Below are 12862 nucleotides of genomic sequence, written 5' to 3' on the forward strand. Positions count from 1 at the left end.
AACAGACTTCTATTCAATTTGAAATAAATACACTGGACTACTTTGCTTACATCACATAGGAAACAACAAATCGTGTTGACCGAAAAAAACTGAGTAAGTTATTTGCAATAGATTTTGAATCGGGTGATTGCATAAAAAATATCGTTGTCAGAATTTATAGAGTCCGTAATGTGGGCAGGAAATACTCACTTCTCACACTCTCTTATATTGTCCCTTTATTTGAATATCTATTTGAGTTACCTCCAGTAATATTCACTTTATCTTATTCTTGCACTTCTTGGTTCCTCCTTTTTGTTTTTCTACTTATACATCTGACTTCATCTGCTGGCATGCTGAAAGTAACTGTTTCAGTTCTGATGGAAATGACAGCCGTATCGTCAAGGTGATGCGGAGGGAAAATGTGCACACGTACACTCCTATCTTGAGATTTTTATATATTTTTTTGATCTTTGGCAATCTGTGTAAAATACCGCCAAAATAAGGCTTCCCACCTTCGTTCAAAGCGACACCTCTGACTGGCTAAAATTGTTGGAGAGGCAAAACACAGCCGAGGGAAAAATAATTGCTGGAGACTATGGAGTCAGTGTTTTGTTATGAGAAATGCCAATCCACATGGACACGAACCACAAGTTAGAAAAACAAACTTGGCTTCAGTAGCTAGTAGGACTTTTTAAAATCTAGTTTTTTGAAGTTTTTTTTGTCTCTTTTGTAAGATTGAATTATGGAATTTTTTAAATTTTTTAAATCTTCTTCACAAGACTCAAAGTGTAATAGTTAAAACGGGAAAAGGTCAATGATACACTATGTAGTATTTATTTTTTTGGTTGGTTTTTGCTTTTTTTGTTGACAAAGGCCAAGAAAAGTGGATTGCAGGCGTGGTATCGATCAACCTCTCAGCAGTTTTGGCTGTAAGTGTGATAAACCCACTGAAACTCCCCACAAGGCTTCATGCACACCCCGTTCCATTTAAAACTCACACAGAAACATAAAAAGTACAAGTAGAAATATCCCTGCCCATTAAGTAATGAATACACAAAAGATTTCATGAAAAAAAAAATGAAGTGATATGCACAAATCACAAAAAGTCTTGATTATTTGAAACGATTTTTATAAAGCTGACGAGATAAATTAATACGGAAAACATCAATAACCCACCCCGAACCTCCCCCATGACAAAGTGCATATCCTCCCCTCAAGACCCCACCCTGCATCCCTCACAACACAGAGATGAACGCACTAGTGTTTTTTTTTCTATTCAATGTCCCTGTCCCAAAAAACTGACCATTTAAAACAGACAAGGCGATGGATTTGCATGAAGTGCTGTGGTTAGTCGCAGTACGTTTGAAGAGCACCGGGTCCTGACTGTTAGGACGCTCCAGGCTTGCTGTCTTCCCCGACCGATCCACGACGAGGCGGCATTCTCTCGTTCACTTTGTCAAGTCCCTTTGCCTCCTCGAAGCTAGAAATCTTGTGGCTAGGTGAGAAACCGCTGATTGCTGTGAAGGATAAAGTTGGGAAAACACACCTTGTAAGTGGTCATCTGTGTGTTACACGACCAGAGGCGGGCATAGATCACAAATGATGCGACTTTAACACCCTTTCAAAATCCACCTACTCCAGTACAAAGTAGGTCAAAGAGAAACAAACGAAAGAAAGAAAAAGATTCATTATGATCTATAACAAGTCATCGTTGATGACACAGTTCCCACTTGTTAATGGGTACTTGATTACAAGTTCTTGGAGAGGATAGAGTCCTGTTCATTAATTGGGTCTGTGATTAAGAATGAGTTCCGTGGTGGTGGGAACGTAAAACCAATGTGGGGTGCCTCCAAAAATGTCATTAAATAAGCCAATTAGTACTCAAACGACAGGATGTTGCTGAACATATTTGCATTCTATTACGACACTGACTGATTATCAGGTGTACCACATTTCATAAAAAATGTCCCTGAACAGAAGTAGAGAGAGTTACATACCACTTGTGAGAGTAGCCTTTCCTCCCGATAACGCACCCAATGGAAGTGTTCCAGTAGGTGTCAGTCCCTTGAGCTGCAGTACACTTTCACTCTCCTCTCTGCAAATAGATGAATCCAACAGAAAAGAATCTCTTTACACAGGGTGATAAATGCTTGGACATATAAACAGAATTTCCTACTAAAGGACACACTTTGCTGGCCTTCTTGAATTTTGCAGGACCAAAGTTAACCCCTTCACCACTGAATTGTTGGTACAGCCCCATTATTCTCTGTGGCAAAGTTGGACCGCTACACAGTGAAATGGAGGTGAAAGCATTAAACATGGTCAACCTTTCTTATAACTCCTTTCTTTCACATCGGATGGTATAGGGAGAAGCCTGGGAAGAGTTTTGTGTTGCCATGTCTGAACAACAAACTTGAAACACTGCTACAAAGATTGATAAATTCATAGGATACACATACACACTTTATTTTTGTCATTGAAAGGGAAAACACACCTGTTGAGATTACACAGAAAGGATAATAAACCAAATTTTTGATGGAAAACAGAAGTTTGCAGTGTGTGAATTCGTTAATTAAAGTTCTAGATTAATAAGCCTGCCAGCCGACATCAAAAAGAACCCCTTAACAGGGTTACACATCTAGATAAAATTCCTTTCTTTGATGCAAAATACAATGATCATATACTATATTTTGATCAAGTATCTCATCCTTTCGAGTTTTGATACTGCTGGACAATTCAACAAATCAGGGCCTGGGTGCAGGACTATGGAGCCAAGCCTTAAGATACGAGCAAACAAGATTTTTTTGGAGGAGCCCCTTGTTCTTACTGTAACCCTAAACCTAATGACCCCCTAGGTTACTGGTGATAAATGAAAAATGTTATCAGTGTCCAATCTTCACTCTTACTCAACTCAGTGTTACAAGCAATGGTTACAGTAATTCATTCATGTTTGTATTGTCAGTCATATATTCTACAGCGCTAACCCTGTTGGGTTAGCGCTGTAGCAGCGCTGAAGCGCAGTGGGGCAGCAGCGCAGCATGGATAATTCAAACCAAGCTAGAGGGTCTCCGAGTCGTTGACCGCGCGCCCCCACCAATCTCTGCTGCAGGCAGATTTAAATATTCCAAACTCGGACTTCTTTCAGTCCTGCGCGCGCCCAACTGGCTAAATAAACGTGGCGGAAATAGTAAACGGATAGGAGCAATCCAGCTAGAGATTGCACTTTCGGCACACTGGTAAAAATAATACATTAATACACAAATAAAAATAATAGATAATCTGCTAAAACTTTGGCAATCGCGTCTGCAAAGCTGACAGCCGTTGGGGCATACATTTTGAATCATCAATTTACATCCCTGTAACCAAGAGCAAGGTCAATGTTTTGCAAGTTTCACAGAATCGAGGATCGATATTGAAACTAGTGTACTATTCATTTATCTAATTTTTTTTTGGTTCGAAGTATTATATATAAAAAAGGCAGAAAATGTATATCATGGAAAACGCGCAACACCCAAAAAGTTGGTGAAAACCGTCGCCTGTGGCAGAGATTAGTGTGGCTACTGCTGAGACTCCCCAGCTAGGTTATAATTTTCCACGGCGCTACAATCTCTGTCCGGAGATTGCCTGTTGGTATCACTGTATCTTGCTGATACTGATAAAAAGTACCAGTATGATATGGCCATCTACACAGACACAGACACACAGACACACACAAACAGACAGACTGACGCTGATGAGATACTAGTAATAACACCAACTCCCCTTTTCTCATTAGATGGTACTTTGCTATGCCAGAGCATTTACTATACATGTACATGGGATGCTGTTAATCATCAAATCAAACTCTAAATCTGATTTGTTGGTGAAACTTCCATGTCATCCTGAGAATGCTGACAGCATATCTTGGTCTCTGCTATGGAAACGTGGAGTACCCTTCCCCAATAGAGAGTTATACAGCACCTGTTGTACTCACCTGAGGACAGAGAAGACTCTTGCCATCTTCCCGATGGCCCGGATTTTGTTCCTTATGATCTCTTTGCGAGCAGCTGCAGAGCCACCTGGCAATAGAAAGTGAACTGGATCTGTCTGCATAAACACTGCACAGGCGCAACATGCACACCATGCAAAGTGTGTGTTTTATTCAGGGAGAGGGGGATAGAAGCGCTTTGGAAAGGGATAAGACGTCATTGGGTTTATTTCAAATGTCTATATTGAAGAAAAGATTGGGTTACAAAATTGCTCTACAATGCCTGATTAAAAGTTTTGCAAGATTTAAGTTGGCCAAAATTGGAGATACTGAATTCGTTAGAAACATCACAAATTATCTTTACACAAGTACACTAAAGCAATGCTTTCTATAAACCACCTATATAATAAGGAATATTGAGTTTCTTAAACTATGGTTAAGGCCATGAGACAAACTGCTTAAAATATGTTCAGTTTTGCTTAAAGTCTGTTTAGAATAAGGAATTTGGTGCACAGAGAGTGGGTAGTAACACCTATTAGCTCTGGAAAAACTATAATAATATATTATGAATCAAAAGAGCATTACATATCATTGTAGAGTATCAATATGCCAACAGTCCCTGTGCTATGTCTCATGTCTCCAGAGGTGAAATCAGTACCCTTGAGCAGGCACGGCAGGGATGCATAGACACAAATGAATGCAGAACAACAACTGGGAAAGTGGACACAATCTTTATGAAATTTTGCAAAGTTTCATTGTGAAAATATTTCATTCCATTGTTTGACATAATTATCATTCTGCCTTTGCAACTGTTTGTCTTGTGTTATTTGCTTCATGAAATAACTCTGATTATCAAATATAATACAATATCTCCTGTCTATATGTTTGGTCATGGGCCTTCCTCAGCTTTCTTCTTGAATTCACGACAGAAAGAAATTAAACCATGCATCTATATAAATCGAATCTGGTAGCTACTTCATTTGGGTACATGGTTCTCAATACCAACTTTTCCTGTTGGCTCTCTATCTTTCCTAAGAATTGTTGCCAAATCTTCTGAATATCCTTTGTGTAATGGAAGAACCTTTAATATATTAAGTTCTGGTCCCTAAAATGACTATACTGCCTGCATTGCCCTGACCACATCATTATTCAGTATATTAATATCTTAAAAGTATAACACTGAACTGTTTTGCTGCTTTATCTGACAAACGAACAGATTGATTATAACCTACAGGGTGGATGACGATTGTAAACACCAAATAAGGAAAACTCAAAAGTTTACATGCCATATATGGACATGCTAACAAGTGAAAGACCATATATGGACTTGGAAAAGTAAAGCATACCTTATACGGTAAACTAACAGATAAAACTAAACTATTTACTAACAGTCAAACCATACATGGATATACCAACAACTTGAAGACCATATATGGAATAACAGAAAAGAAAAGATACCCTACAAATATTGTTTAACTAGGTCAAACTATATTCACAAATTAGGGATTTTCTTCACGTCACTACTTTAAAATAGACACCTTAAACCCAAATGACGTAAGATGGAATGTTATGGACTTGTGAGTATTATAGACACTTTGTAATGTGTCTACATGAACAAGAAAACAACCCTTAACACTTACAGGAGAACACAGGCCAGAAAAACAAGAACGACAGCATGCATTACACAAAGTAAAATGCAATCACAAACGCCATTGACAAGTTTGAAGTTTATAGACACAGAACTGATTACATAGGAACACTGTACATTTTTTTCCCCTCGTACTTGGATTAGGAACTTCAACTTACCGTTGTGAAGGGCTGCGCGTAGGAAAAAAAAAGGAAGATAAAAAAAGGAAAAAAAAGCAGAAACACAAAGTAAAAAAAATAAAATACAAGTGGGTGTTAGTTCAACAACAGTACAGCTCTACATTAGGCAAGCAAGATGGTCAGTAGGACAATGGTGGTCTGATGGACAAAGCCGAGAGCAGAAGAGAAGACAGGAATAGTCAGTGGTTCATCAGACCACCACTGCACGATTTTTGAAAATCGTTTTCACATCATGAACACTCGTGTCATGGGGGCCTAGCCTGTATAGACAGCTCACTCGCACACACAGAACAATCTCTGTTTGAGGAAGTCAGTAGAGGCTACAGGCACGCACAACAGAAAACGCACGCCACTTACTTTTACTTTTTAAACTGTCGCCTATCAATTCTGGCGTCGGGACAACAAGTAGATGAAAAGAAAAAAAAATTATAGGCAAATAAAAAGAAATGGGAAAAAATATCAGTTTTGAGTCTCTTTTGGAACTTCAAAATGCTGAGTTTGGCCTTTAGGTGTCCTTGCCTAAAAGGCTCAACATTGTAGTCTTAAGCCCACACACAAACACCACAACACACACATTGCTCTAAGCCATGCAATGTTGTTGGTCAAAAGCGATAACGCATTTATCCATATATAAGCCCCTGTATTAGCATTCACCCATCCTTGGTTATTTAGAACTTTTATCACTACCTCACAGAGAAGTTCCTTTGGCTATGCCGTTCCCTTCTCTCTTTCTACTTGTTCTAACGTTGGGAAACAAAAATCCACGGCCACTGATTAAAAGAAAGAACTATGAGAACACACACAAAAAAGGAAAAAAACACAAGACCTAAAGAGGAAAGGAAATTGGAATTGGCCAATCAAGGTTTTGTTTCAGCATGACTCAATACACCTACATCATTCAATTTGTCAAGCTTGGCTTTATCATCTAGCGACAGACCTTGGGGCTTGCGTGAAGATGGGTACAGCAGCTAAACTACGCGGAGCACAACAACTGTATGGGATCGGGACTACCAACTTTCTTAACTAGCAATATTGTCAAGTCTACAATTTGGCACTGTTATGTTACAATCTAGGCTACGACGACTTTCAGGTTTCACACATGAAGCAGGCCATGATCTCTATAGACTGAGCTAGCAAATGAGATTACACAAACACAAACCACTCCACCACATGCTAAGGCAGTGAGTTTACAGAGAAGCCACAAAGCCCATGCAGATGTTTTCCCACACAGACATACCACATGCTGACAATATACCCTTTTTTCTAACATGTCAACAACACTTGCAGCTCAATTCAGTCTAGTTCAAAACTGTTGTTGACCAAAAGCCACCCAACCATGTTCATGATCCAATCAGACAAATGTATCTGTACATAATATTATGCAAATAGTTACATCATATGTCCATTTATGGGCAAATGGTGGAACTGATTTGCATACATATACAACATAGTCAGAAGAGGATCACAGACTTATTCAGTGTGCGGACAAATTTCATTGATAACATCATGCTGTTTTTGATATACAAGTATACACACTGCAAAAATTCAGCAGAGTATATTTTCCCTAATATATTGTCCTGCTACAATTGACACTCAAAACAGTTTAGAGGATCTTGGAGGAGCAGAAGAGGCTGGGTGACAACTATTTTGAGAGCATATACATACAACCGATGAAGTACAGGAAAGTAAAGGAAGGAAAAATAAGCAAGCAGTATTCATGCCAATCGTGAAAACCATGGTGTTCAAAAAAAAGAAGCAATTGTAAGAGATACACAGAGGAAATGCAGGGTTATATTGGTAAAAGCAATGCGCAGGCTTTGTCACATCTTTTTGGTTCATGGACCGACAGAGATTACATTTTCCTTTGTTCAGCATGCTGGTATTTTACCTATTCATTATTGATATTGAGGGGTTACAGAGACTTGGACGTAACAAGTTGACTGGTATGGATGTGAAAACTACAGCTGACGATTCAAATAATATGGACTGGTTAGTACGAATGAAAACCAACTGCAGTTAAATATTGATATGGGTGGTATTGACATTGATATTGATATCATGTACAAAAATCTCACAGGTTGCCTTACAAAAGTTGGTACCAAAGTTTCTCGGATAAACAAACACTATTCATTTTCATTTCCGTGATGTCTATTCTTAAAACCAACACACACATATTCATCAAAATGTTGATTTTGTACATATTATATTAGTTTGGTGTTAGGTAACATTTATCTCTGCAAAGATGAGCACAAAATTTTGTTACAGTTTGGTTATAAAAGTGGAGTATCATAAACAGCAAAAAGTTTTCAAGCTCTCTGGTTTGAGGTGCACAAAAAAATATACGATCATTTTCGTTAGGTAGAAATCTGTCTCGGTGGGTTTCTTAGACGTAACTGACGTTTAATTTGAGATATAGTCCTTGACTGGAGGACTCAACTTGTAACAATCTATGAAGAGACTGAATCTTTCATCGGACACTATTGGTTTGTACGGAAATCTTTGCTTATGTCAGATATGATTAACTTAGTGCAATAACATTCCTTTCTGATCAAATGTGAAATATCTGAAACCAATCTTTTTGAGGTTGATGGACCCTTATCTGACAGCGGCAGGAGGGTTTATGGAATATTTCGAAATTGATGACCCTGCTGAAGTGAAGCATGAAATGGACACAACGCATGCAGTGTAGTGAGGTGACTTCACAAAGACACAATGATAACATGCACCTGACATATCCTGAAATGAACTGTAACCTTTGACACGCACACTTTCTAATTTAAATGGCCACAGCTGAATCATCAGCCTAACACTTTCTGACTTTTGTTTGCAAGGCAGGGTTCCATTTATTCTATTTAATAAGTGTAAACAAACAGACGTAAAATATAGTTTCTTCAACTTAGAACTTGTTTACAATCTTCACAATTTACTAGAAACGATCTCTTTAGTTTATCTGAAATATTTCATTCTTCCTACACTCTATATCACCAATGGTCACTTAGTATTAGGAGATTGTACAGAATATAGCGCAAGTACTATCATAGATTAGAAATAATCTATTTTCCTAATCACTAGAAGGGACACTGTTTACGTAGAATGAGAGATCAGGCAGAGCCAAGCTCACACAGGTTCTGTAGCTCTTCAAGGATGGACAAAATGATGTGGTGTCAGTTCAAACAGGTCAGTTGGGTTGGTTAAGACATGATAATCAATAATAATCATCCTGTTGGTTAAAAGATTAGTGTAGCATCCCTGATGAAGAGCCAAGTTTCAATGTCTCACTCAATCACACAGATATTTCGGTCAAATAAGTCATTGTTCTTGCTGGGTGCACTGTCTATTCACCATACCTGATTCTGCCTCTTTGAGGTATCTGTAAATTTACTGTTACAAAGAGCTGTAAGTGTTCATTTGCCAGATTAGTATTTGATCTCTCTACTCCCCCAATACCAGTAGTGAGGTCTGATACTGGCCATGTTTGAACTGGTTTGTTTGTTTGATGAAAATACCTACGTGCTCATGAGTGAGAATATAAAAAGTTGGCTTCTGTTAGTTTGTGTAGCCCCGTACGTGAAAAAAAATCAGTTCAATGGTCACTTGTGACACATACAGACTTGAGATCCATCCTGTGTACGTTCATGATTACAGAGAATGAAATTCTTCCTGTAAGAATAAGATGGGCAGCCTTGCCCCCTCTCTTTCACATACAAACAAACTAACACGCAGACAATACACACAAGATTATATCTTACTGGTGCATGCACTCTGGCTCGTATGCATTCATTGGCAGAGGGGAAACTCTTACATTTACTCATGTGAGTTTTTAGAATTTAACATTTCTGCCACCAAGAAGTTCCAGTCTCTATGTCTTGAAAATCTACAACTACAGTGAAAATAAAAGAACTCTACCAATGTGACTGAGCATTTCACGCTCTCTTTAGTAATGCCCTCATTACGACTTGTTGGAGAATACTACAGACGCCAACACAACCGCCACATCACTACTGCTGGGTGAAATATCAGGATGGATCCCACATATCCCAAAGCACTTCATCACTATCACAGTTGAAAAGCCAACGTCAGGAGAGCGGAAGTGACAAGTCTTATCTCATTGTGAATATAAATTAAAACCATTCCACAACTGACAGCTGTGATTATTTCACCTGACACTTCTATAAATTAAATATCAAAGCAATACATTCTAACAGTCAAATGACAAATAAATTTAGAAAGCTGGGATTAATTTCAATATTGATATTTTGATAATACTCACAGGGTTGTAAATTGGGAATTCAAGCAATATTGGCTGTTATAATTTTTCATTATTTCTAGAAAGGGGACAAAAGTAATTTTCAAACACATTATCAAAAAAAATAATTCTATGAATTTAAATGCATAATTTTATCTCCCACGGAAATTTGAACGTAATCTCAGTACACTGAACACACACAGGATGTGGATCTCAAGTCTGTTGACACCAGTGATTTCTTAATTATTAATGCGCATATGCAGATGAGATACTCACCCTCAAATGAGTCATCGCCTTCTGTCATTAGCTCGTCATCTGAACAGATATTCAATACATTGACTAACATTTCTGTAACTGTAAACGGAAAACAGCGGCAAATAAGATCAAATGAAAATCCATGGTACATTTGTCCCTCCAATAAAAGAAAATTGAATATTCTTTATCACAGAATTTCACATGCCTTTTGTGCATGTTGTATTTCTTTGTTCACTGGCAAGGAAACGTTGTGCAACATTTTGTCATCTGGATGGCTTCAGGAACTTCAGGGTAGTATGCATATAGAAACTGGAAGTTTGAAAGTTTTGTTCACACTTTGCTGAGGAAATACCTTCAACAATTTTCTCTCATAAGTTCTTTCATAATCAGGGATAAAAAATCTGGCAACCATACAAAGTCTAGGATTAGAGAAACACAATTCCTAAATAAATCTGATATTTGAAATTCAAAATGGCCGCTATAAACTATATTATAGTATGAGGAAAAATTAACTTTTGGTTTTCCCAAAAAGTAAGTAAAGTCATTACTCCACAAGCTTCCAAAAGAGTCAAAACAGGCACGACAATTGCACATTTGAAACGCTGACCCTAAGGTACATATTATTTTAGAGGGCAGGTTTTTTGCAAAATATCAGCAACTTCATATCTCGCATAATTCTTTTACCACCGTTTCTTCTGTACTTACTTTGTCAGCACACCTACAGCATAAGGTGTGTGTTATCATGTATTGGTAATTTGGCAAGTCTTGATATTTTTATCGTGTAAACCAAAAGAGAGACTGGCCTTACCCTTTTCTCCAACAAACGGTAATGACCATGTGAAGACATCCATGAAGTTGGGTAACCAGTATGGATGAGGTGAACAGTTGAACTGCCGAATATTCATTACATTATTCTCGTATTTCAAAATAGCAGCTGTGAAATAGAATGATATTGGGGAGGGACAGAGTAAAAGAGCAAACAGGACCAGACAAGCGAGAGGAAAACGACAGAGGAGAAGAGATTGGAACAAGAACAACAGGTGGTTTACACGTGTGTGTAGGCATATCAAAACATGAATGTGGGGGTGAAGTTTGATTATGTACAGATGTGGAGTGGAAAAATGTACATGTGTGTGTTGACATACATGGGTGTACGTTGACAGGAGTGTACGTTGACAGGAGTGTACGTTGACAGGAATGTATTGAAGGAAAAGAGGGGGTTTTTGTGTATGAAAATTCAGGGAAAGAGGGTGAAGGAAAGAGAGACAACATTACAAATATATATACAGATGAAGCAACACATGAAGAGAGAGTAGACAGTTGAAGACATGATATGAGAAAGACAGAGAATTTTACGAGAAAGGAAAGAAACAGAAAAAAGATTAAATTCTATTAGAATTGAAATTGCATTATAAGAGGGATATTTTCATCGGTCTCCTGTAATATTATGAATCTAGACACTCAGTTAAAATAGCATTGACAGCGACCAGCTGTGTCAGAAAACACCTGTTGAATTAACCTGTAGCATAACACAGTATGTTTTCTATTTTAAAAGCACAGTATGGTTTCTGGTTTAACATGATTTCTATCTATAAAACTGGTACACTGATCCTCATGTACAAGATGTTGGGAGTGTTACTTACACATCTAGCATCATATCATTTGTTTTAAATCACTGAGTTTTGGAGTTTGCAATGAACAAAGGCTTCTGGTGGCAATTACCCAACGTTTTCCCATTGCACAGTAAGGCAATAGGTTATGGCATGATGTCTGAGTACTGTGATATGAAACACCTGTCTTTTAGCTGACAGTTTCCAACAATCAAAATTTAGAGCGCCCTCCCGTCGGTGACGCTTTCAATCCCTCTGAATATTGTCCCATCATCCATACCTTTATTATTGTACACATCCAAATAGTTTGGTGCTGAGAATAAGGTTATTAACACAGGAAACCCTGTTGTCTGACTTTTTCGATACATACGGTAACTGCAACGAGACAAAATAAATCGAAGGTCAACGTTAGATTGTAGGCAAACGATACTGTATGCACAGAGAAAACCAGAAGCGTATTGGATTTATTCATGACCTTGGCCTTTTTAAACCAATATTTCACAAACTGTTATAATTCCCTTTTACTTTTTTGACAAAACTTGCTTGCTTTTACTGATCAAGTAGGAGAATATCCAACTCTATATCTTGGACTATGTTGTAGAAAGGAAAGTAAGCGCTATTAGCAATATTAGTGATTTCAAACTATGACAGGGTTTCGCTTGTGCGAAGTTACGATAATAATTTCATAGTATTACACATTCCCAGTTGAGATATCAAATTTCCTTAACCAAGATGTACATCAGCTTCTTTGCATATCCTACTACTCATTACAGATAACAATTGGTCATATTCATGCAACACTATCCCTCAGTCTGCATGTTATCAGTGTCAAGCTGCAATGCTATTTTTTCAACCTTCGGGTCGTGAAACGTTAATCTGCCCTGTGCTGCTTTATTTGGTAAAATAATATCGTATTTATGCCACCATTATCGATCCAACCCCTTAAAAGTCATAGATTAAACACAGCATGTAGTTATC

General features: G+C 37.9%; 1 protein-coding gene across 6 annotated transcripts in view; it reads right to left on the reverse strand.

Annotated features, from left to right (window-relative positions):
* Nucleotides 1-200: 200 nt before the first annotated feature.
* The window catches only part of LOC139122886 (protein phosphatase 3 catalytic subunit alpha-like), a 47999-nt gene continuing 35337 nt past the window's right edge, over nucleotides 201-12862 (reverse strand). Inside the window, exons 8-14 of one of the 6 annotated variants that reach the window (XM_070688723.1) lie at nucleotides 12165-12259; nucleotides 11083-11208; nucleotides 10296-10373; nucleotides 6131-6160; nucleotides 3953-4037; nucleotides 1977-2074; nucleotides 201-1496 (exon numbers count right to left, since the gene is read on the reverse strand). In XM_070688723.1, the coding sequence (XP_070544824.1) occupies nucleotides 1366-1496; nucleotides 1977-2074; nucleotides 3953-4037; nucleotides 6131-6160; nucleotides 10296-10373; nucleotides 11083-11208; nucleotides 12165-12259 (643 nt within the window). In that variant the 3' untranslated portion in view covers nucleotides 201-1365. Of the gene's footprint in view, nucleotides 1497-1976; nucleotides 2075-3952; nucleotides 4038-5752; nucleotides 5765-6130; nucleotides 6161-10295; nucleotides 10374-11082; nucleotides 11209-12164; nucleotides 12260-12862 lie in introns of all 6 variants that reach the window. The other 5 variants (XM_070688724.1, XM_070688726.1, XM_070688725.1 and 2 more) reach the window with 5 other exon arrangements.

The sequence above is a fragment of the Ptychodera flava genome, chromosome 22 (genome assembly GCF_041260155.1).
Source record: "Ptychodera flava strain L36383 chromosome 22, AS_Pfla_20210202, whole genome shotgun sequence".
In the NCBI taxonomy this organism is placed as follows: domain Eukaryota; kingdom Metazoa; phylum Hemichordata; class Enteropneusta; family Ptychoderidae; genus Ptychodera; species Ptychodera flava.